General features: G+C 40.9%; 2 protein-coding genes across 8 annotated transcripts in view; both read left to right on the forward strand.

The window, feature by feature from the left end:
- The window catches only part of tab2 (TGF-beta activated kinase 1 (MAP3K7) binding protein 2), a 66157-nt gene extending 55605 nt beyond the window's left edge, over positions 1 to 10552 (forward strand). For 4 of the 7 annotated variants that reach the window (XM_074616528.1, XM_074616526.1, XM_074616525.1 and 1 more), the window contains exons 4-8: positions 3345 to 3505; positions 5211 to 5304; positions 6283 to 6378; positions 8066 to 8146; positions 8416 to 10552. In XM_074616528.1, coding sequence (XP_074472629.1) covers positions 3345 to 3505; positions 5211 to 5304; positions 6283 to 6378; positions 8066 to 8146; positions 8416 to 8555 — 572 coding nt within the window. In that variant the 3' untranslated portion in view covers positions 8556 to 10552. The remainder of the gene's footprint in view (positions 1 to 3344; positions 3506 to 5210; positions 5305 to 6282; positions 6379 to 8065; positions 8147 to 8415) is intronic. The other 3 variants (XM_074616529.1, XM_074616530.1, XM_074616531.1) reach the window with 3 other exon arrangements.
- Positions 10553 to 14100: 3548 nt separating this feature from the next.
- On the forward strand, positions 14101 to 24554 carry rpf2 (ribosome production factor 2 homolog). Its single transcript, XM_074616112.1, has 10 exons — positions 14101 to 14262; positions 16724 to 16856; positions 19342 to 19379; positions 20257 to 20296; positions 20394 to 20475; positions 20598 to 20674; positions 21414 to 21513; positions 21597 to 21699; positions 21944 to 22088; positions 23970 to 24554. Exons 1-10 carry the CDS (start codon positions 14240 to 14242, stop codon positions 24159 to 24161), a joined length of 933 nt encoding a protein of 310 aa, XP_074472213.1. The 5' UTR covers positions 14101 to 14239; the 3' UTR covers positions 24162 to 24554.
- The last annotated feature ends 393 nt before the right edge of the window (positions 24555 to 24947 follow it).

Consider the following 24947-nt stretch of genomic DNA (forward strand, 5'->3'; position numbering starts at 1 on the left):
TGATGGAGACACACCTGTCACCTCCTAACTGTTAGTTAAACATGAATGTGTTTAACCATCAACAGTCACCATTCACACCAGAGCTGTAGCTGTTACTGTTTGGCAGCAGAATAACATTATTTTAATCACATAATGTCGTTGAAAGAGCCGGTTCTGGTTGGCGAGGGAAGGCCTGTTTCAAATGCAGTCACAGATTTAAGTCAGTTAAAGGGGAACTTTGGTATTATTCAACCTGGACCTTATTTTCCATGGTTTTGTGTCTAATAGGGCTGTCAAAGTTAACACGATAATTCCTTTTAACGCCACTAATTTCTTTAATGCATTAACGCAACTTGCGATTTTTAGGTGGTAGTGGGCTCAGTTTTAAACGCTAAAGTTTGGAGGGGAAAAGTCCCTTGACCTCTGACCTCAAGATATGTGAATGTAAATGGGTTCTACGAGTCTCCCCTTTACAGACATGCCCACTTTATGATAAATACATGCAGTTTGGGGCAAGTCATAGTCAAGTCAGCACACTGACACACTGACAGCTGTTGTTGCCTGTTGGGCTGCAGTTTGCCATGTTATGATTTGAGTATATGTTTTATGCTAAATGCAGTACCTGTGAGGGTTTCTGGACAATATTTGTCATTGTTTTGTGTTGTTAATTGATTTCCAATATACATATATACATACATTTGTTTAAAGCAGCATATTTGCCCACTCCCATGTTGATAAGAGGATTAAATACTTGATACATCTCCCTTTTTAAGGTACATTTTGAACAGATAAAATTAATTTGCGATTAATCCCGATTAACTATGGACAATCATGCGATTAATTTGCATTCACTTGGTTGTTTTGGTCCGCACCAGAGTACAATTACTGTGTTCACAACCGGCCAAATGACCCACACCAGTGTTGGATTAAAGTGGACTAAATGTTGGCTTGTGAAAACGCCTTTATACACAAAAACATGGGAAAATAGGGTCCAGGTTGAAAAATACAAAAGTTCTTCTTTAAGTCTACTTGGTTGAATCAAATATAACCTGCTGCCACTGCTATTAGACATCACCCTTTTGATTCTGCAAGTATTCCTGCTGGGCTGTATGTTTTTTATTTTATTTTATTTTATGTGTTTGTTATTGTGGGTATAGTGGGTCACTAACAGCCAGACTACATCTTGTGAGCTAAATTTAGACTAAGAGATGTAAGTTTTTGAAAAACAACGAATTCAGTCCGATGTGTACCCGATCATTCCGTGAACCTTTTAATGTGACTCTCAAAAACAACAATTAAAAGTAGGCGTTGCAGATATAAAAATCAAGTGTTATTCTCCAACTGCATGACCTATTTGTCAGCTTAATTTTGGAAGGATAGTTTAGGAGAAAATAGACCCGTCGGTCTAATCAGGTGTAAGACAGACAGGGTCATGTTGTCTGAGTAAAGAAGTCATCTATTATACAGCTTACTTCAAGTGACAAAAAAATAGTCGACTGGGTTTGCCAAGAAGGAAGATCAGCTTAAAACAGTTTCATTATCACATATTAAATAAAATAATAGGTTGAATCCAAGAGCCAAACATAAACCACAGGAACTTTCCCCTGGAATAAAGAGCCTTTTGAGGAACTCATTGCAGCAGCAACTGCAGGGACCAGGGTCTAAAATGAAGTTCCGGGGACATTTTATGGCCCCCCCCACCAAAAAAAAGGCCCTGGTCATGGGGCTGTATTTCTGAAAGTACTGGAACTTTTGGTTGGAGTTTGCAGGGATGACCGTCACACACACACACACACACACACACACACACACACACACACACACACACACACACACACACACACACACACACACACACACACGCTGCACCGCTACGGCTTAAACTCGTGCACCACTTCATTCACGAACAAGGAAGTACTCTAGTATCAATTTAGGACGATGGGAGAGCATTTCTCTTTGTTTGATGACATTAAAAGTAAAGTTAGGCTCTGCTGCCGGCTTCCCGACTCATCATAAAAAAAAGAGAGAGAGAGATCGCGAGGGCGAGCGGTGAAATGAGATGTAGCGCGGCGGTGCTGTGAACGACAGAAAGAAAAGTTATTTTCTGATTGTTTCGTGGCCTTAACGTTCTAAAGCACAAATAAATAACCATCAAACACACAATAGATGATTTACTGTGGAGACAGACGCTCTTAGTTTCATTTCTTTCATTCCATCCGACGTGCAGCAGTAAATAATGTGTTTTGTGTGGTTGTTTTAGAGTAAACAGGCGGACATGCTGAGCTGCAGGCTGCAGAGTGTGATTCCTCGTCTCATGTCATGTTGCTTTTTCATACGTCAGAGGACTAATTTGCCTAATCTTTGCAGGTCTTTAGAGCGCTGTGGAAACACAGACAACAGTGGGCTGAAGGAACCTTTTAGTTCCTTGAAAAGTACTTCCTACTTACTTACTTCCTTACCTAGCTAAAGACTATTATCCATTGTGGTAAGGCCCATTTGCCTCATTGTGGCTGAACTAAAATCACTGTAAAGCACGGCGATACATTACGTGCATCATGTTCCGTTTACATTCAGCTGTACGAGTGTGGGGGCTCATGTTCTCACACTGTGTGACTCATATTAAGAGAGCAGGTAGCAGTTTAGCTGGAGGACATTCTGACAGGAGAACAAGTGTATGATCACCATCCTCCCATACGTTGTGAAGCAGGAGAGAGAGAGTTATTTGTCACTGAATGTGTGTGTAGGAGGAGGTGTTACAACCTGTCAACGGATGCATGAACTGTAATGAATTATGGGAAACATGCTGCAGAGACTTGAACATGTGCACAGTGAAGGTTCTATATTAAACAGTGCAGCAGAATTTGCCCGCAGCAGTCCTCTAACCGGGATACGTCTGATCTCTCGGCGTTCACCACAATAGGTGATGAAACGTGGAATCTGATGTGGTTCCCCCGTCTCTCCTTACACAAAGTTGTTTTTATGCTCAAAAACTGGTTTGGCTGATGTATGCAGAGATCATCCTGTGGTGTATCTGAAAGCGTGTCAGTACTGTATTACACACAGCAATTTTCACTGAAGTGATCGTTATCAGTGGTTTTTATTTTTACCCTGTTTTGATCTGCAGTTTTTAGTTACGGGGAGTTTCTCCGTATAATATTCTCATGATTGCATTTTTCAGTAGTTGTTTACTCGTGAGACAGCTGGTGACGGTACTGTGTGTGTGTGTGTGTGTGTGTGTGTGTGTGTGTGTGTGTGTGTGTGTGTGTGTGTGTGTGTGTGTGTGTGTGTGTGTGTGTGTGTGTGTGTGTGTGTGTGTGTGTGTGTGTGTGTGTGTGTGTGTGTGTGTGTGTGTGTGTGTTCTCCAGCGTTGTTGGTCCATCAGAAGGCCCGCATGGACAGGCTGTGGCACGAGCTGGAGCAGAAGAAGAAGAAGCTGGAGAAGCTAAAAGAGGAGGTCAACGAGATGGAGAACGACCTGACCAGGAGACGGCTGGAGAGATCCAACTCGGCCTCCCAAATTCCTTCTGTAAGCTTCATTCGGTGATTTTTAGAGATACACTTTTGATTATTTTTTTGCTTTAACCCTTTGAGGGTACACCTGTTTTTGTCTTTTTTAAGTGGGGTACAGAGGGTGTTTAGGGGGAGATGGCAGGTCAACAGTAGATGTCACATAGAAGTGGTGTACATCATCTGAAAGCTGGGAACCTGGAGATTCATTTGAGATGCAGCTCAGCACTGTGTCAAGTTGTTCTAGTCATAAATAAACAGAAATAAACATGAATTAAATAATTAATTGATTAAAATAAATAGTGAGAGTGTGTAAGGGTTTAGAACATTATGATAGAAGTATATGATGTCCATCCCCATGCTCTGTTATGTCTCATAAGTTGCTGCAGCAATTTTTGGAGCATTTTTGGAGTTGATTAGTTAGTTAGTTACACAGATTTGCTGCTACATTTAACCATTTTTTACCATTCGAGAATTGATAAAAATTATCAATAATCCCTCCAAGATACCACATTAAGACACCAAAACCTTGAGGAACACCATAGAAAAAGCCATGCTGTGATTTGGGATCAAAAACCTTTGGCGATTTCTGCAAGAATTGCATTTTTCCGCGATTGGATGGCGAGCACTTCTGTTGTGTAAACTGCTCAGAAACCCCCTTATTGTCAATCTAGCTAGGAAAGCCATCCATCCTCTGAATGCTCTAGGTCTTTAGTTTGTGGCTTTAAAATGTTATGAGGCTGTGATTATCCTAGAGGTCTGAAAGACAGTAAAGTAGGGATCCCGCGGGTCTCAGGGTGTTAATTTGATAGTGAAAGTTGAAATACAGACAGGAAATGTGAGGAGAGATAGGGTCTTATCCAGCAGACCCCCGGATGCCCCTGCAGCCCAACTCAGTAACTGTAATCATCAGCTCTGGTGTTGGTAGTCATATTTCCCAGCTAACAGCAGCCAGAATGTAGAAAAGTTGGGACGTTTGAAAGGGAAAATGTCTTTAACCAACATGTTTCACTGGCAGATCAATCAATTTAAAAAAAAAAACAAGTTCAATATGATTTTATTAGCAGTCATCAGAGATGTTCTTCATAAGTGCAAACAGATGTTTTCCTGGTTATTACTGACAGATAAAGGCTGAACAGACAAAACAAAACGATCTGGGTCACATTGCCGTTGTCGGTGCTCCTGCACCCTGAAACTATGCTGATTACAGGGTCTGTTTATGATTTGGCTGATGTGGTTCCATATTTTTCAGACTGACAGAGCACACAGTTTCTGTCAGATTCACTTCACAGTTCGTCGTGTTAGCTACGCAGCGAGCTCTGCAGCTAACACGGCGATGCTGCAGAGTTCAAAAGAAATCATAAAGTGAATGCCTTTTTCTTCTTCTGCACAACTTAATGTTTACGTTAGATTTGCAGCTGTTGAGTTTGTTGAAACCGCTCAGGGTTCAGATCGAGTGCCGCTCTGAGCTTGTTGTTGAGTCAGCTGTTTTTGTCGGCCGTTCCAATTTGAGTCAACCGAGGGGGTTGGGGGGGGAAATGTGGCTGCTGGAAAGTTAATTGTGTGGTGTTGCTGAGCTCAGTAGCTGCTTGGTTCAGTGTTGTTTATTGAGGCGAGCCAGGTCTGGAGAGCGGAGCGGCTCTCCTCCTGACACCGTCACAGATCTGCTCCGCTGACTTCCAGCTGCCCACCGGCTCATCCCTTCCTGTCTCGCTCTTTTTCAGATTGAGGAAATGAAGCAGTTGCGATGCAAAAACAGGTTACTGCAGATCGACATCGACTGCCTCACCAAAGAAATTGATCTCCTTCAAACAAGAGGTAGGATTCTGTTGACCTGTCTCTATCTCTCTCTCTCTCTTTCTCTCTCTGATATATGATATTTCAGGTATCTTAAACCGGCACACAGCTTGTGTACATATCCGTGTTGTATAATAATAATGTTAAAGGTGAGTGTCATTGAGCGGAGTTCTCATTTGATCCTGGGTCTGCAGCTGCTCACATCCTCTTTGCACACCCACTCAAGGTGCTGCCATTGTGCTGTTAACTACCAGCTCTTCCTGAATTGCATCCTGTTGCTGGTTGGTAACAAGGGATTTATTGGCCCCCTGGCAGCGCTCGCTGCCGACAGACACCGAGCCGCCGACCAGCCGCTTCACGCAGGTGAAGGAAGGCGAGAGGCAGCTCACTCGAATGAGCTGTCAAAGACCTGCTGCTACCTGGGATTTAATGTCAGACATAAATTGTCACCAGCTGTGACGTCACAGTCACAGTCAGAGTCAGTTTCCAATTGTTTATCATCTCCGCCAGGCTTAAGCCTGTGGGGAGATCATGCGTTCAGTCGTGTATGTCTGTCTGTCCACAGCTAATCTCAATCACACTACTGGACCCTTCAGCCGGATATTTTTGTGCTCGATTTTTACCGTTTGCTCAAAGACCTCTCGTGGTTGCGGTGATTAACCCATGTTTATATTATTATAGTACAAACAGTCATTGGCTGTTTCAGCTGTTCTATGACGTTAAGTTGGTGGATAAATCAGACCATGTGTCAGTGCAGCGTGTTGTTTCAGACCATTCATACAGTTGAATACAGTATTTTTATTTGTAAATGCATGTATTGATTATTGTTTTATAATAATGTCATTTGTGTGAATGATGAAGATGAAAGATTACCTTTCTGAACACATCCACACACACGTGTGCATCACTGTGATGATGTATCTATTGACGGGTTTGTTCTGTTGACGTCATACCACTATGAGAAATGTTAATCTACTTTTTTCTCCCACCTGTTTACAGGACCACACTTTAATCCCAGTGCAATCCATAATTTTTACGACAACATTGGATTCCTCGGTCCTGTCCCACCCAAACCCAAAGGTACTTTATCTATTGGTAAGTTTAGAAGAGGCTGCATGGTCGTGTCTGGGCATTTTCATTACATTTACTTTATTGGATTTACTACATTAATATTGTCCCCTGTTCTAATCCTATTGATAGTGTATATATTTCTTTTCCATTTGTTTCCGTATGTGCTAAAGGTCAAGACAGGCCATGTGGTTGTCATTTGTAATATTCACTTTCCATTCATTCATTCATTCATGTATTTATTGCATGTTGTCTACATGTTGCCCCTGAAGCATACCAAAGGTTCACACACTCTACTATTCCATTCCTGTTTTCTATCAGGGTTGTACCAATATGAGTTGTTGATAGCCAATACCAAGATCTTTAAAAATTATATTAGCAGGCGCCTGGGTTAGCTCAGTTGGTAGAGCGGGCGTCCATGTATTAAGGCTTGGTCCTGACCGCGGCGGCCTGGGTTCGAATCCGGCCTGTGGCCCTTTCCGCATCCACTCTCTCTCTCCCCCCTTTCACGACTCTATCCACTGTCCTGTCATAAAAAATGGAAAATGCCCCCAAAAAAATAACTCTAATTATATTAGCAGTGTTTTATGACTATAACGAAAACCTTGACATTTCAGTACTCTCTGTTTTCTTTCAATATTTATCAGAGTGATGAAACAGTATTCAGAGTATCACGAGACGATAAACCTTTCGGCTGTTAAACACTAGGGCTGGGACGGTACACCAAGTACCGATTCAATACTATCACAATACTCGGGTGCCGATTCGATATGTATTGCGATTCTACACGTATTGAAATTCGATATTACGATTTATTGATTTATTCATACACTTCTAGGGACTTTTACTTTGGAAAATATCTAAATTAATCCAGTAAAAATGTTTGATTTTCAGCATGTATGTAGTCAGAGATTTCCTGAAGTCAAATATATCAGGAATTATAATTTTTTCCCAGCAACCCAAAAATCAAAGAAGAAAGACATTTCCTTAACAAATTAGTGGTATTTTTATTTTAATTTATAAGGGACATGTAATGTTTAATGCTTCTGGTGAATATAATCCAATCAATATTATTTACATAGATGTATTTTGTATATACAGTTATCTTTGTGAACACCTTATTTGAAAACCGGATGTAGTCACACGAGTCTACCTCCTCTAATGTTCCCCAAAAGTGGTCTCTAGCTCTCCCGTCAGCTCCGTTCTCTTTATACATCCACGGTCAGCTCCATCGGGGTTGTTTGAATGCATTTAACATCATGTTGATGTCATGTTACTCAGACTACAACAATAAAAGTGGTAACTTTCTTATGCCTCCACACAGACTCAAATTAAGCAAATATATTGATTCTGGCATTAAAACATAAATTTCAAAATTGTAAAAAAAAAAAAAAAAGATACATAGGTGACCCCTAGTAAATACACAGCAAGCAACACACCTAATCATTGTGAGGAATACATCTCTGCAAAATGAGGGATGAATTATAGATCAAAATGATGTAGATGTAGTTGATTGTTATTAAAACCGGCCCAGGATATTGGTTTAACCCTGTTTATTATGACCGACTACTGATTTCTTTATTTCTGCACTTTTCTTCTGCCCCCCCCCCAACTGCTCTGTAATCCTTTTTCACCCATCCATCCATCCATCCGCCCGCCTCTCATCCATTCATCCCTCTTCTTGCTCTCCGCTGGGCTCCATCACACCTGCCAGACAGGAGAGGATGTAGATATAATGTGACCTCTGAGCTCATGATGGAGCCCTCCTCTGGTCCTCCCCCTCCTCTCCCACTTGGTTGGTATCTCTGTCCTTCTCCTCTTCTTTCCTTCTTCCTCCCTTTATCATCAACTGTCCATTTCGTCTTTAACGAGCTCATTTAGCTTTCCTGATTTTTACATTTGAAATTCAAACCTCTCCTCTACTGCCAAGTGGGCGACACACTGACACACAAGTGTTCACTTCACCACAGCCACACATGTGAAGAATTTGGATGTCAAATTCATGGATAAACTTCTTCTTCTCTGTCCTGACCCTCCTCTTCCTCTTCCTCTTCCTCTCCTCAGACCCGGGCAGTAAGATTGTGAAGCCCATCGCTGACCAGGAGGAGGACGAGGAGACGCAGTGGAGCTGCACCGCCTGCACCTTCCTCAACCACCCCGCCCTCAACCGCTGTGAACAGTGCGAGTTCCCGCGGCACTTCTGAGCCAACGAGGCTGCGACGCGCCGCCCCCCCGGCCCTCCTTCCTCCCATCCTCTGCCCGCCTGTCTTCTTCCAGACCAGGATAGAAAAAGGGCCTTTTTCTGTTTCTTCTTTTTTTCGCTAGTTGTATGAAAACTGGGACGGGGCGTCCTGATTTTTTCTTGAGTCTCTCCTCCTCTCTAAGGTTGGTAGAATGCTGTCCATTGAAGGCTTGACTGGATGGTGTTTACAGCTCGTGTTTTTCAAAAAGAGTCGGATGATATCTACCTTAGAGACTCGGATGGCGTGGGGGTCACCTTCCACCCCCTTTTTCTGCTCGACGGGTGACACTTTCTCCCCCGGGGATACCTCGCTGCTCCCACTTACAGTATTACGAGTGTGGCCTTGCAGTGTGATGGCACACCTACACACACATGTACACACACACACATACACACACATACAACACAGGTGCCAATGTGCCTTTTTGCTGATTAAATTTTTTTTTTCTTCCTCTGTGGTGGCATGACCGGGGAATTGGGAACTGTGTTCAGCCACTGCTCTCCACCTGAAGGGAAAACTAACAGACTAATCGTGGACTTTAAAGTTTGTTTGCTGTTTCTAGAGGATGTCAAAAGGGGGAAGCGGCGTCGCTGCCGCTCAAACGTGCCTGTTGTCCTCCCCCCTTCAGTATCCCCCTTTTTTTCTGTCTCTTCAGTCATGAGTTAATGAAAAAAAAGATGCATGCTTTGTGTACAGTACACGGAGGCAGAAACTCCCCTTGAGCTTTTTACTGTACATAATTTTAGAATGTGCCTTGAAAGCCTTCTTCCTCACACTATGAATCACTTGTATTTCCTGTAAGTATAGCTTTATAGACTTTATTAACTTTGTCTTGTTTTGTTTCCCTCTTTTCAAACAAATAAGCACCATGCTCCCTTTTTAAGCTTTTGACTTGATTTCTGTGAGAGTTGAAGCCTTGCAGAAGGAGAGGAGCAGCAGAGCGGTTAGAAAAAAACCCACTCGCAGTCATCATGAAGCTACGTCTGCCCGGTCCGTTCATCGCTCGCGTCGTCGCCGAGTTTCCTGTTGTGTACGATCTGCAGACGCAGCAAAAGAGGAAAAGGCGATGGAGGATTATTTTTTCTTTTTTTTTTTTTTTTTTTTTCAGGATGCCAAATATGTCGGGACTGTCGGGGGTGGGGCGGGAGGGAAGCAAAAAATGACAAACTGCCATCTTATCTGACAACTGGAATGTAGGTTTAATGTTTTGGGGGACAACTACACCTCAGTGCAAAGAGACACTCGTTTTCCAGTACAATCAGGATGTTACTGCAGGTCGATTAAAGGTTTCCATGTTGCTGTGCGCCTGAAATGGGTTTTCGTGAGGTAACAAAGTGAATATGTTTCTGTTAAAAGTATTCCTATGATGTAGAAATATTCATATGGGTCCCATGCCTTATATCCAACAGGTCACAGTAGCAGACAACATGACTGTCCACTTTGTATACTCTTATTTTTATTTGGCTCATTTCATCCTCCTAAGCTTTTATTGATGAGGGTGTTTCTAAAGTTTACTTATCGTCATTAACGTACCTTAACTGTGGAGTAGTTACTTTGTTTTTTTTGTTTTTTTTCCACACTTGTGAAATGTTGCCTTGCATCAGTGCCTTTTAGAACTATCCAATTTGTATTGATTATCTATTCTGTCACATCAGAGTGCCATTTTTTTAAAACCGAAATTTTTAGTATCGTTTAAACCCATTTTAAAAGTAGAAGATGAATTATTGTCTCTTAAGCACTTACGCCATACTTTTTTTTCCTTTTTTTTTTTCCAATCCAAAGAAACCAGTTTTCAGCTTTATCTGCACCTTGGTGTGAAGAGGCAGTTTATTCATGTTTTATTAAATGGAAAAAAAAATAATTTGGATATCTAAAGTGTTTTTTTGATTTTAGCTGGGAAAACTGTCTTTGTAACAGATAAGTTATTTGTAAAAATAATTAAAAAAAATCTATTCTGATTTTTTTATTTTTTTTGGTTTGTCTTTGTGATACATATGTTTTCTGTCCACTAGATGGCAGAAGAGACCAACAGAGGTTTCAGTAGAGGCAGCTCGTCTGATATGGAGATTTATAGAGTGCTGAGGGGATGATGTATTTTTGTTGGTTCCCTCAACAAAAAGCCAATGGGATTGTTCCATTGGGATTTGTATTTTGCAGAAAATAATCTCCGTGGCAAACAAACGTTTATGATACTTTTATTTATTTATTTATTAATTTATTTGACAAGGACAATACATGTAGGCATTGTTGCACTTAATTAAAGTGCAACCGATGCAATGTAAACCGAAAAGCCATAACATTATGACCACTGACAGGTGAAGTGAATAACATGGATTATCTCGTTACAATGGCACCCCTACATGGGGAGGGGGGGGGGGGGGGGGGGGTATATTAGACGGCAAGTGAACATTTTGAACTTTGAACTTTGTGTTGGAAGCAGCAAAAATGGGCAAGCGTGAGCATGTGAGCGATTTTGACAAGGGACAGATAGTGCTGGCTAGACGACTGGGTCAGAGCATCTCCAGAACTGCAGCTCTTGTGGGATGTTCCCGGTCTGCAGTGGTCAGGACCTACCAAAAGTGGTCCAAGGAAGGAAAACCAGTGAACCGGCGACAGGGTCGGACCCAAGGCTCATTGATGCACGTGGGGAGCGAAGGCTGGCCCGTGTTGTCCGATCCAATAGAAGAGCTACTGGAGCTCAAACTGCTGATAAAGTTAATGCTGGTTCTGATAGAAAGGTGTCAGAACACACAGTGCATCACAGTTTGTTGCGTATGGGGCTGCGTAGCCGCAGACCGGTCAGGGTGCCCGTGCCGACCTAATGTTATGGCTGATCGGTGTATATAGGACTTCTAGCTGTAGCTAATTTGCAGACCGTGTCCCTGGTTAGGCTTTTAAGAAAATATTACATAATACCACACATGTTTTAATTAATTATGCTTAAAGGGACTATTTGTAACTTTCAGAAATGCTTCTTAACAGCGACACCTGTGGCCGTGAAATCAACGAAAGTCAGCGTCGGGCTCGCGCTTGCTCGCTCTAAATATACCTGAACGAGCATCGCTCAAAACAGTGAGGCGACACACGTCAGCTAAAACCACCATATCACTCTATATTTCAGCTGCTTGGCAGTAATGTTAGCTGACCAGACGAAGGTCTCTCCATGAACATGATTTAGATCTGATCCTAGTGTTGGCTTTTCCTGCCTAAGTGCAGGCTGAAGCAGCGGGGCTCTGCAGCGTGTCTCCCTGCTCTCTCCGCCCGCAGCCGGAGAGAGCAGAGGAGACACCGGCACCCGGTCGGTAACGAGAAGACAACGTAAAGCTCCGTCACTTCACAAGACACGGAAAGCCTCTGTTGGTCTGGAGGAGCTGCAGCAGTTATTTCTGCACAAACGTCCCCTGTGCATTCACTAGATATTCTCAGAGCTAAACTAACTCTTCTGCAGTGTGTAGTGAGCGCGCGTTCACGTCTAGAGGTGGAGCGAGCTGAGCTGTCTGAGTGAAGGAGAGCAGGCAGAGGAGGAGGGTACAGCGGCTACACGCGAACGCGCATATGCGAGCGCGCATGTGTGACGACCCGCTACATTTATGCGCGTACAAAGTTACAAATAGTCCCTTTAATGATCAGACAACATGTCTCCTGTGACAATGGTCTACTGAGGGTTATACCAGATATTTGTCACATGCTTTTTGTCACTGTTTAAAATAAGAAAGTTTGTTACCCAGCTGACATGTTGAGATCAGTTGAGTCTGTTGAATGAATAGCCAATAGGAACGCTCTCTCTCTCTGAAATAACCTGTGATTGGTCAAAGTCTCCCGTCACGGGCTAGATATTTTAAAGCCTGAAAACAGAGCCATGAGGAGGTGCAGAAGTCTAGTTATCTCTCAGAACTCTTGAATTACAATATGCTGAAAGGATATTATGGAATTTTTGCCCAATGATGCCAAAAACATTCTGCCTACTGCAGGTTTAAGTTCCCCTCACTGCAGTGTGTTGCCTCAATGTTTGCGGCGCTGGCAACCACAACAAACAATTGTCAACTACAGCAAATGTAAAATATAAACGTAGTGGTTGTTTGTGATACATCCTCCATCTCAAATGTTGACTCAAGCTACACATATTTGTCTGCAGCCAAAAACAGTTATTTAATCATCTCCAACACATTCCCACAATGTGTGATTTCTATTAGGGACGCCCTCCAATAACCTACTAAGGTGTCGCTATAAGTCAAAGAAGATAAGCAGTGACATAACGTGTATAATAATTAGAAAGGTGAAAGCAATAGCTATTTAATTTGATAATTGTGTTTACTAAGCCAGAGACTCAAACGGACTCTGGGAAGTAGTTTAACTTTCAGTGATTTACCCTTTTTTTCAAACTGCAACAAGCGAACAATAATTGTTCTTCTAATTCTGCCTCAAAACTTGCTGGACTAACTCAAAGGCACCACCCTGTGGCGGAAGCCTTGTAGCACATTCACAAACATCACTACCGCATAAAGTACTCAATTATTATAACATTGCAGCCTAGAAAAAAATATAACGACAGTAGATTTTGAATATACATACTGCCTGCATATAAAGAAACAAGGATGCAACTAGGCATCAACTAAGCTGCCACTTTTATCATATCAGAATATGTCCCCCCCACACATGGAGGATTACAAAAATCATTACTAGACTTTGCCACCTCAGGTGGTACCAATATGTGATTTTTTTTGTTCTGGGCTCGTGGACTAATAGAGTCCATCTGATGTCCACAGGTCGTTCAGTTGTGTTTCCAGTCAAAGCTTCAGTAGGCAGAATGCTTTTGGCATCATTAGGCAAAAATTCCATAATAACCTTTCAGCATAATGTAATTCAAGTGTTGTGAGAGATAATTAGACTTCTGCACCTCCTCATGGCTCTGTTTTCAGGCTTTAAAAAATCTAGCTGTCAATCACTCACAACCTCCGATCAAACGGTCAAACTAGGCAGCGCTGATCAAATATGAATCAATATTCTGTTACGTTAATGCCTATTTCTTTCCTCAAATGTTTTCAGAAACATCTTGTAGTGTACTGTTTAGTTGTAAAATGAGAGAGTTTGCTCCGGCTGGTGGGCGGTGCTTGGTATTTCCTCAACTGATCTCAACACGGCAGCCGGGTCACAAACTTTTTTTTTTTTATTGAATTCTTTCAACAATACAGTTTTTCTTGGAACAAGAAAATTAAGATTTTACCTCATAACTTATAAATCATCAATATATGACATGGACAACATGAGACTAAAGACAGAAAAAAGATTAAATTAAATTACATACAATTAAAATAGAAAGATATTATAAATGAAAATAAGCGATGACATTTAGTACAAGGGAAATGACTAGATATTTGAAATTTCTATACTTCATTTGTTAATATTTTCTTTATATATCAATTTGTTTGTATATTTGGGATGTCAAAAGAGCTTTGGTTGGTTTAGTTTGGTTTAGTTTGGAGACTAGATGGCGGTAATTCACTCGGAGCCGGAAGTCAACCGCTGCTCCACCAAAGAAGAAGAAAATCACCAGTGTTGTCTTCCGCCGCTGTGATTCACGTGGAGGAGCTGCATCGTGAGGACTCGTGGTACTGTCTATCAGGAAGACCAAGAAACACACAAACATGACGCACTTAGGCGGTATAGTGTAAGTTTGACGTTATATTCTTGTGAACTCTCCGTGTTTGTCTCTCTCTGTGTCTCTCTTCTTGTTCAGGACTCGTTAAACTGACGTCGTTAAGAGACCGCTAACGTTAGTTAGCCGAGCATGGACGTGTTGCTAACATTAGCTTCATGTGCTGTAGACACAGCTCTCTCTGCTCTCTCTACTCGTCAGCTACATTCAATACAAACCACTAATGTGAAGTTAGTGTTGAACTGTCAGTCACGTTAACATGTAACCGGGTTAACTAACGCGTTAAATTAGTTATCTCAGATACATCAGTAAACTGTTATCCAGAGTTTGGTGGGGTGACCTGTCCTACTGAAACACCAGGAGAAGACTGGAGTACATCAATGTGTAATACATTAAGTCCTTTATTTATCAAATGCACAACAATGACAGAGAAGCAGAATAAAGATGTTATTCTAGTATCACAAACTATCTAGTTGTTAGTCTATTCAGCATGTATTAAATTAAGTATATACATTTAAAGTAAATGTACTAGTGATTTATAATGGTGAGGTACGATGGTGTTCAAAGCCTCTTCTTACTGTCCTGTATTGTATAACCATGAGCAGGTTAACCACACACACCATTTAATGTGAGGTATAAGGTGGACTGTTGTGTTGTAGTAACAGATAACATTTTTCAGCATATAGGGGAAGAAAGTTTGTCCCCATTTTATTTTCCAACAAAGGGTACATATCAATATGATCAGATATAACATGTTAGAACCTGAAATAAGATCAGATCAGATATTCCTTTATTAGTCCCGCAGTGGGGAAATTAGCAGTGTACAGCAGCAAAGGGGATAGTGCCAAAAAGAAGATGCATCAACTAACACAGTAAGAAAAGAGCTAAACAAAGTGTAACAAAATATGAACCATTTAAATAGAAGGAAGTATAAAAATAGGAGCAGTATATACAGTATTGACAATAAACAGACTATTAACAAAATTGCACAAGTGGAAAATGATATTGCACAGTGAGAATTACACCTGAGTAGTAATGATATTGCACAGTCAGTGTACAGTATAGATGAGAGGAAGAGGGACAATGATGATGCTCAGGTTAGTCTAGATGGGTATGAAATGAACAATTATTTTAATTATCACTTAATTTGTAGATGTTTTAATGAACTCAGTTTTCCTTAAGTTTATATAATAATTAGGGCTGACAATCGATTAAATTATGTAATCCTGATTAATGCCATGATTGTCCATAGTTAATCGCAATCAATTGTAAATTAATTGCACATTTTTTATCTGTACCTTAAAGGGAGATTTGTCAATTATTTAATACTCTTATCAACATGGGAGTGGGCAAATATGCTGCTTTATGTAAATGTATGTATATATTTATTATTGGAAATCAATTACCAACACAAAACAATGACAAATATTGTCAAGGAAACCCTCACAGGTACTGCATTTAGCATTAAATATATGCTCACATCATAACATGGCAAACTGCAGCCCAACAGGTAACAACAGCTGTCAGTGTGTCAGTGTGCTGACTTGACTATGACTTGCCCCAAACTGCATGTGATTATCATAAAGTGGGCATGTCTGTAAAGAGGAGACTCGTGGGTACCCAGAGAACCCATTTTCATTCAAATATCTGGAGATCAGAGGTCAAGGGACCCCTTTCAAAATGGCCATGACAGTTTATACTTTTTTGGAACCAATGGATTCATTAGGTTTTTCTAGTTTCATATGGAGCCAGTATCTTCGCTCTAGCTTTAAAACTGAGCCCGCTACAACCTAAAAACCACAAGTTACGTTAATGCGTTAAAGAAATTAGTGGCGTCAAAACAAATTAGTGTTAATGTGTTATTGCAGTCCTAATACTAACATATTCCCATCAAATTACTGAAGTCTAAAGTAATGTTAATATGGCCCATTTAGCCGAACCAAAGGCCAAAAACATAACGGTATTATGAAATGTTAAGAAATCATCTGAAACATGAAAAGTATGATTGTTTTCTAATTTGTGAAGCTATAATATTTATCATAATTACTCTATTAAAGACCACTAAAGATCTAAATTAGGATACATTTCCCTCAAAGGGGGTTAGGTAAAATATCAGCTGTCCTTTCAACAACTTTCTCTTGAGCACAATAAACTCTTTTAAACAGTTTTATGTTTATTATATTTATATTAACTTGGCAAAGGATAGAAAAGAAATCAATTGCAATTGTTAGATTTAAGGAGCATTCATGTGTTTCTTTGCTCAGCATGAACAGGCTGTAAAACGGATGAGATTGATAACCAGCAGAATAAACAATTAAAAGCTCCTGAGAATCAATGCCATGTTTAACACTCATTTATTTCTGAAGTGACATGTCGTGACTCTTCTTTGGCTCTGTTTTTGTTATTTAGTGTAGCAGTGAGCAGCACTGTCAGTTTGTCATCTTCCCCCGTGTTTGTTTGTGTCCGTTCTCAGAAAACCCAAGACCAAGCGCTCCAAACGCTTCTTGGATAACAGAGCGCCCAAGCTGACTGAGGATGTGAAGATCGCCATGATTATGAAAGGGGGGAACACCAGTCAGACCATCACCCAGGCCCTCAAGGACATAGTAAGTCACCTGATGATGCATTGGGCTGTTATAAAGCTTTAATAGCCCTCTTTATCAGTCTCCAGATGTTAGAAGATAATTGTAGACACGACGACATCACACTGTGTTCTTCTTCTGTTAAAGTTCTTTTAGTAGCTCTTTATTTTTTCTTCGCAATAGAGTGCTGCAGGAATGAGTCCTAAAACCCAGAAATGGTCATTTTAGCACTTCTGGTTCCATCGTCTGGAAGTCAATGGGTTTTTAGTAAAATGCCTGAAATAAGGTCTGTGGTTAACACAAGCTGAAGAGATTTTAAAGTTTTGTTCTACGACATTAAACACGTGAATATTGAAGCCTTTACGTGTGTTAAAAATGGCAGTTGCCAACAAGTGGCTAAATGAGACTACTAAACGTCATCACACCGACTCGTCCTCCTTTACAGCCTCGTTGTGTATACTCGCACTCATGCGACCGTGGTGTAGTTCGTTTATAGCCTAACATTAGCTTTTTACTTCTGGCGATTGCATTCACCCTTCAAAAAATCATAAAAGTGGTGTTCATTTGTGAAGATTATATCATAAATGTGTGTTTGCCACAGAGTTTATTTTCTGCAATAATCAGAAACCCAATGGAACAATCCCATTGGCTTTTTGTCGAGGGAACCAGGGCGATGCTAACTTCGTTAGTTTAAAAAAGTAGACCCTGTGTAATTCAAAATAATAAAAAAAAAAAATCCACTGAAATTTGCAGATTAATTGAAAGAGACGCAAACAATCTAATAATTCAGCTACGTCCAATACAGATACAGATTTGAACTCAGGCACACATCACATGTGACAAACAAGAGTTAAATGGATCGTGAGGTACCAGAGCAGCTTTTGGAACGCTGTGAGTCTGTTTGAGTTCAAAATTGGGGGGGTTAAATGTATGCTAAGCACTTCTGTCTTCTGGTCACCTGGATTTCATTGTGTGATTATGTGTGAATGACTCTGTTTGGAAACACAGAACATTTAAACAGTACCCCTTTGACCCACTGTGTTCTGGTAATGTGGGTGTAATTAGACCTAAATGCATGCATCACTCACATCACTACCTCCTACTTCAGTCTACAGGCTGACCTCAGAATCAGAAACACTTTATTGTCATGTAGGTTTGCACATACAGTATAAGGCGTGTGACTTGACCTGAATGTGACCTGCTGTTGTGTTTGCCAGTAAGACGTCAGATGTGACCTGGTTAGCAAAACCGAGAAGTCAAACGGGTCGAAAAGTCACGTAGGAAGAACCTTTTTTAGATATGTGTTCTCTCTGCTCCTTTCCTTGTTGAAAAAAGCTGTTACCAGCAATGACTCCTGTCCATAATCTCTACAATGAAAGTCATTAATATCATGTTATTAAAACGTGTTATGTTAGTAAAAACTATGTCAAGGAAATCCCGATTGTGGATTTTGACTATCCATGCAGGGGTTAAGTGCCTGAGGGTGCTTTCACAAGCCAACATTTAGTCAGTTTTAACTGAACTCTGGTGGCAGTTGTGAAAGCAGAAATTGTACTCTGGTGCGGACCAAAACAACCGGTGCGAGACCACTTGCGAGAGGTGATCTCAGACCGTTTCCAAGCGAACCAAAACGCAGGCTGTCTGTGTGGCCTTTTGTTGAGATGGCCTTTTGTATACAACAGGTTAACATGAGTGGGAGAGGACTGACCTGGACTTCTGCAGAAGTCTGATGTTTGCTTGACGGCTAGGCCGAAGAGAACATACAGAATATGATAAAAATCTACAAAAACAGGGACGTTTGTAAAGTCATTGGGAGATAAACCGGAGAAGGGATTCGTGCGGATAGTAGATCAAAGTGAAAACACTTCAGCAGCATCAAAGTCTGCGATTCCCTGCAGATAAGTGGCAGCTCTTGAGATGAAAAAGATAAATTCACTCCGTACACTCCCCTCAGCAAATAATTTTTTTAATTTGGTCCCCTTTAATTTGTGCACTGTGAAACCAAACCAGACAAAACAGAAAACGAACCAAAAGTATCAACTTCACTCTAATTCGGACTAGCCAAACGGACTACGGCTTTCGAAAGGTTTGTGACTCCAAATCAGATGTTGCGTCTATTAGTGCAGGGTTGTGTGGCGGTGTGGGAGTGTCACTTTTAATGGTCTATTAACACCAAGCAACTACACAACGATTAATGTCCTTTGTTCCCTCATGGCGCGGTTGCACAGCTCTGGATCTCCAGTTAAATGATCGGCCACCGCAGCGTGACGTTGGGTTAAGTTTCTCCAAAAGTTTATCCTGTTTCAACTTTTCGCCGCAGGTCGCTGCGTTTTTTTCCGGCATCCGCTGTGGTCCCCACCGCCGCAGGTTAAACTCACTACCCACATTGAAAGTGGGTAGATAATTTGGGCAAGACAAAAACGGGTCTATTGTGGGTCTGAGTGTTAAATGAAAACTGCTGATTCACTAGCACAATTATGAATTCACACAATAAATCTTTTCTCTGCAGTATTCCCTGAAGAAGCCCAATGCTGTGCTGTACAAGAAGTAAGTGAAATTACTACTAGGATACACTGAGCCTGTCGTATCAAATGTGCTTTATAAATATGACGGATAAATAAACTTGACTTGACATGTACATTTGTTTTGTTTTCCTCGGGCAAAACTTTCTATATTTCCCTTCATAATAACAACTAAATCTTAATATAACTATTTGAATGCTATTTTTTAAGAACTAATTAAGTATTTTTTTGTAATTTAATTTCATGTGCCGTTTTCCACTGAGAATGAAACATGGATGTTGACAGCAAAATAAACTACTTATTTGAGCAAAAATGACAATTTCCTTAACCTTTCCTTTCTGAATTCAGCAGGATTTTAGTTGTTTTCTTAGATCCTTTTAAAGATGTAAACCAATAGGAATATTAAAAGTCCCCATGAAATGAAATATATCACTTTTAATCCCGTGTCCCCCGTGTTAATTAACAAAAGCACGATCACCCCCAGCTTATACCTCGACCTCGGGACTTCTAAAAAAAAGTTGACATGATGACCGCAAAGCCCTATTATGCTCGCGGAGAGTTAAAATCTCGGACAAATAGGGTGGGGCGAGGCCGTTAATGGCTTAAAAAAACAAACATCAAGAGCTTGAAATCAATTCTAAAGTGAACTGGAAGCCAATGGAGATAGTAAAGTACGTGGGTGATGTGTTCACGTCTGGAAGTGTTAAAGACATAATCCATCAGAACCATTGCTGAATTCAGCTGAGCAAATTAGATATCAAATCGAAGTTCAGTTTGAAAAACGAATCTTTAGTGGTAAATAAAAACTGTTGAAGTCAACACAGTTGATTATTATCTACGAGTGAGTGTTAGGAAACCTGTTGAGCTAACTGGAGTGTATAAAATGTGTATTTGCTTTTCAGGAAGAACATAACCCGGCCGTTTGAGGACTCAACATCACTGGTGAGTGTACTAGAAACACCCCAAATGATGATTTATTACAATGAAATCTGTGAACATGTTTTCCAGTTTTATTACTAATCATTTAATTCTCGATCAGGAATTTTTCTCCAAGAAGACGGACTGCTCTCTGTTTCTGTTCGGCTCCCACAACAAGAAACGACCCAACAACCTCATATTTGGTAAACTCTCTTTTCTCTCTCTCTATTACTCTCTCAGTTTAAAACATACATTGAGAGACCAGTTAGATGTCATTTCTATACAGTTGATGTGTGTGTCACTGTTTCCTTTGGTTTGCTTGCAGGTCGCCTGTTTGACTTTCACGTGCTGGATATGATAGAAGTTGGAGTTGAGAAGTACGTCTCTCTGAGCGACATCAAGGTAATGCTTCTGTGTTTCCTGTTGGATTTTCAATCTTGTAGTCAAACTGGGTTCAAGGGTCAGTGTATTTAAACTGTCATCCTTTTTACTTTTAGTGGGCTTAAGCAGCATGAAGCATCTGTGTTGTTGCTACGGTTACCTGATAAACCTTGAGCACTGATTTAGAGCACTGGTTAAACCGGTGTCTGAGGTATAAACAGATTTTGCTGTGATTTAATATCAATAAACAGATCTAAATGATGCTGAAATAACTACATAATGATGCAGATTTGTAAAAAGTCTGAATTCATGCTTTGTCAGGTCTGTCTGCAAGACGACAAGCAAACAACTTTTAAATTGCTTGTTTTCTGAATGGAGTTTGGATGGATCAGTGCCAGGCTATACAGCTGCTCCATCAACACTCAACATAAAGTCATCCAGGCATAAATACGGCAGCGACGTTGTTGTTTGAAAGGCCACTGTCTGACCACAAAGCAGCAAATTATGATTGTGAAACATTGGAGTAGTTACTGTGTAAGTTAGTGTTGTTAGTCACTTCTAGGTTATTAGGACATTTGCAATAAAAGGACCAAAATGCATTTTAGCTTGTTTGAAGGGAATTCCCGCAACTACCTTTTCTTTCTTCAGATGACTTGTACATAGTTACACATGAGCCATCAGGTTTTTTTCTGTCCGGTCTTGCAGCAATTGAGAGGAAACTGGTAATTCCAAACAGTTGTGTTCTTTCTTTCTGTTGCAGACCAGCAAATGTCCTGAGGGGACCAAACCGATGCTCGTGTTTGCAGGGGAGGCTTTTGATATAGACAACGAGCACAAACGTCTGAAGAGTCTGCTCATAGGTAAACACCAACTATACTCTGTGAACCGGTCTCTAGATTTCCTTTATTCCTGTTCTACGACTAATCTCCATGTCACCTTTCAGACTTCTTCAGAGGTCCCACCGTGTCGGCGGTGCGTCTGGCAGGTTTAGAACATGTTCTGCACTTCACAGCCCTGGATGGGAAAATCTTCATGCGCAGCTACAGGTCAGTTAGATTAGTTTTAAAACTATATTAAGAATTGGTGAAGAAAAGTTTGCATCTAAACTGATCACAAAGTTGTGTTCTTCTGGTTGAAAAATAATTTACCTGTCACCGTGGCCAGTGACCACCTCATGTTCTGATCCTCTTTTAAGACCCTTTTTGAAAGAAAATTCCGATGTTGGTACACGCCAGACACGCATATCATCTCTACAACAGATATATTGATTGATGTCATGTGTCATTGCAGGTGTCTGTTGAAGAAGTCCGGGTGCCGCACACCACGCATAGAGCTCGAGGAGATCGGGCCATCGTTTGACCTTGTCTTAAGAAGATCACATCTGGCTTCAGATGACTTGTACAAGTTGTCTCACAGACGGCCCAAAGCTCTGAAGGTAAACATCACCAACATCTGTCCTGACTCTCTCAGCTTTCCTTTGATGGGAATGACATTAAATTGAGAGGTGTGCTTACTGGGTAAATGTTGGATAATCCATCTTAACAGGAGCTTTCTTTCCGCTACGTTCATTCAGCTATGCCTATGACCAAGCTATTAATACTGAGAGTCTATTATAGCAACAGTAATGACCCCACGCGGCTGCACTGGTCATTACACCAAAAAAAAAACAGCAACGTTGCTGTTCTTAGATCCTGACCATCAGTGGATTGAAAAAATTTAGTTTGTGCTGAAGATGGCGCCAGAGGACAGACCATGTTGTTGCCTAAATGTGAAGGTTTAACCTCTGTGTGGTTACCATTTTACAACCTCTTCCACTCTGCATTGTCAGACTTAAGGCTGGCCCACACTAACAGATTTTTCAGATCTTAACAGATGTTGAAAATGTAACGACATGTAATGTTAAATTTAACAGTTTGGTTCCTACAGTGTGTGGAAAGCAACAATTTGGCCAAGACAGCACACCACACACTAACAGATTCATTCATGAACAACAAGAGTCCCCACTAAAAAAACGGAAAACTCGCAAAATCTCTCGCGATCAAACGTGACTTTATTGTAAACAAACATGGCGGACGACGGGCAGGAAGAATTAGTGATGTTAGTTTTTACTTTGTAAAGGAAGGATGGATGGATGAAGTCATGGAGACGCGTTAAATAAACACTCGCGTTTTTGCCACAAATCAACAAGTTGGTCCTCCATCTCTGAGCTCCATCTTACAACTACTTTATGCTTCACGTTTAGCATTAGCTCACGCATTAGCTCACGCATTAGCCGCGGCCGCCATGACGCCGATGGTTGTCCTTCCTTCATCGGTCAGCTTGGTTCTCTATTGGTTATCGTTCTTTACAACGTGACTGCGTCATCGGCTGTCCTTGGGGTTCCCGACAAGTTATCCTATCGGAAATACTGAACATGTTTAATATTTATGATTTGAAAACTGACTTCCGAGCCGATAAGGGGGATGTAAAAAAACATTCTTAACATACCTCACACCACAGGAACATCTGGAAAGATGATCTCTAGAACCATCAAAAAATCAGGGCTTTGCTGGCGATTGTCAGGAGGGAGGAATCAGGCCCAAAATCAGCTTGATTTTCGTGTAATGTGTACCCGTCATTGGTCTACCTTTAACCAGGCTGAGCTCTACTTATCTGTACTTCAAGGTTAATGCTAACATTAGCATTAAACTTCTCACACCCCACTGACATTGGGCAGAGAAAGTTCAGAACTATTTTTTTTTTTTTTTTTTACTTCTAGAAGAAATCCTGAATTTACAAATATGTGAATATCTGAATTTTGGGGAATATTTCCATTTGATGTTAATATTGAATAAATACTGTGTAACGAGCTGATACAGAGTATACTGTCACACAGTGTGGAATAAGATGATTTTACCAACTGTAAAGCTATTTAAAACTACGACCGATACACAGTGACTGACTAATGAAATGACCAACATCGTCTCATATAGGGAGACGCTGCTAATTTTGCTAAAAAATATATAAATTAATCTAACAATAATAATAAAATGCCAATCACGCACAAACCACTGTGTCAAAATAAAACAAAAAATAGAACAACCACCATCCCAAAAATTGCATTCTGTCAGGGATGAGGGGTGGATGTTATGGAGAGAGGTAGCAGTAGTTGGAGAGTGGGGCCTTTGGTACAAACTGACTTTCTATGCCGGTATTTATGTCGCTGTATTGTTGAGCAAATCATTAAAATGACCAAAAAGAAAGTTCTCTGAATATACGCAAGTTAATTTGTCAAACTGACATCGTCGTTTAATGCTTCTCTTCATCACCGTTACAGGCCAGGAAGAAGAAGAACATTTCCCACAATGCCTTCGGTACCAAGTTCGGCCGGGTGCACATGCAGAAGCAGGACCTGTCCAAGCTGCAGACACGTAAGATGAAGGGCCTGAGGAAGAGGAGGGGACCGGTGGTCGCTGAAGACAAGGACCAGGAAGGACATGAAGCCAAAGTCCCCAAAGTGGAGAGCTGAGCTGGCTGTGAACGCCCCCCCCCCCACACACACACACACACACACACACACACACACACACATTTATAAGACTGACCGTGTGCTCATCTGTGAGCAGAGAGGATCTATTATCCCTACCCCTGTTGTCTCCCCTTCTCCATGTGACTTTCAGATACTTCTCTGTCTAGAGCATCAGGAGTGTGTTCGCTCAGTTCTCTGGTTAAACCACACAAGCATCAGCAAAAGTCCAACACGTGATTGGCAGTTGAAGGGGAAGTCTGCCCGAAATTAGCTGAATTGTCTTCTATGAATCGGAGTGTAAAAATGTAATTTCACTGTCGGCACTCACTTTAAAGGAAATAAAACACTCTCTAAACTACGTCGAGTTTAGAGCTTTAATTTTTAGACAATTTATCTGCGTCTCTTTTGACTTCTTTTCCTTATGTTCACGTCATAAAGTCAGGCTATATTTGCCCTCATTCTGTTCTTCCCAAACGGTGTGAAGCTTTTATCAGTCACAGGGTAACCGGTCTTTCTCTCTAGCTAAATTTGAATAAAACAGTTATTAAAATACCACAGTGCCATGTTTCTACGGTTAGAACTCACCACCAGTAGTTCCTTTGACTGCACAGAAAGGAGATCAGGTTGCAGGTATAAGTGCTATTTTGAAAATGATTTTTGAATGTGTTTATGTGGACTCATAATCTTTTTAAAAGCGTTTTTTGGGGGGGATTTGGGGATGAGTAGAAAGAGGCCGTGTTCATAATGTCGAGGCTTGATAATTAAAGCTTCATTTCCAGAACACTA

The sequence above is a fragment of the Sebastes fasciatus genome, chromosome 18 (genome assembly GCF_043250625.1).
Source record: "Sebastes fasciatus isolate fSebFas1 chromosome 18, fSebFas1.pri, whole genome shotgun sequence".
NCBI classification, from domain to species: Eukaryota; Metazoa; Chordata; class Actinopteri; order Perciformes; family Sebastidae; genus Sebastes; species Sebastes fasciatus.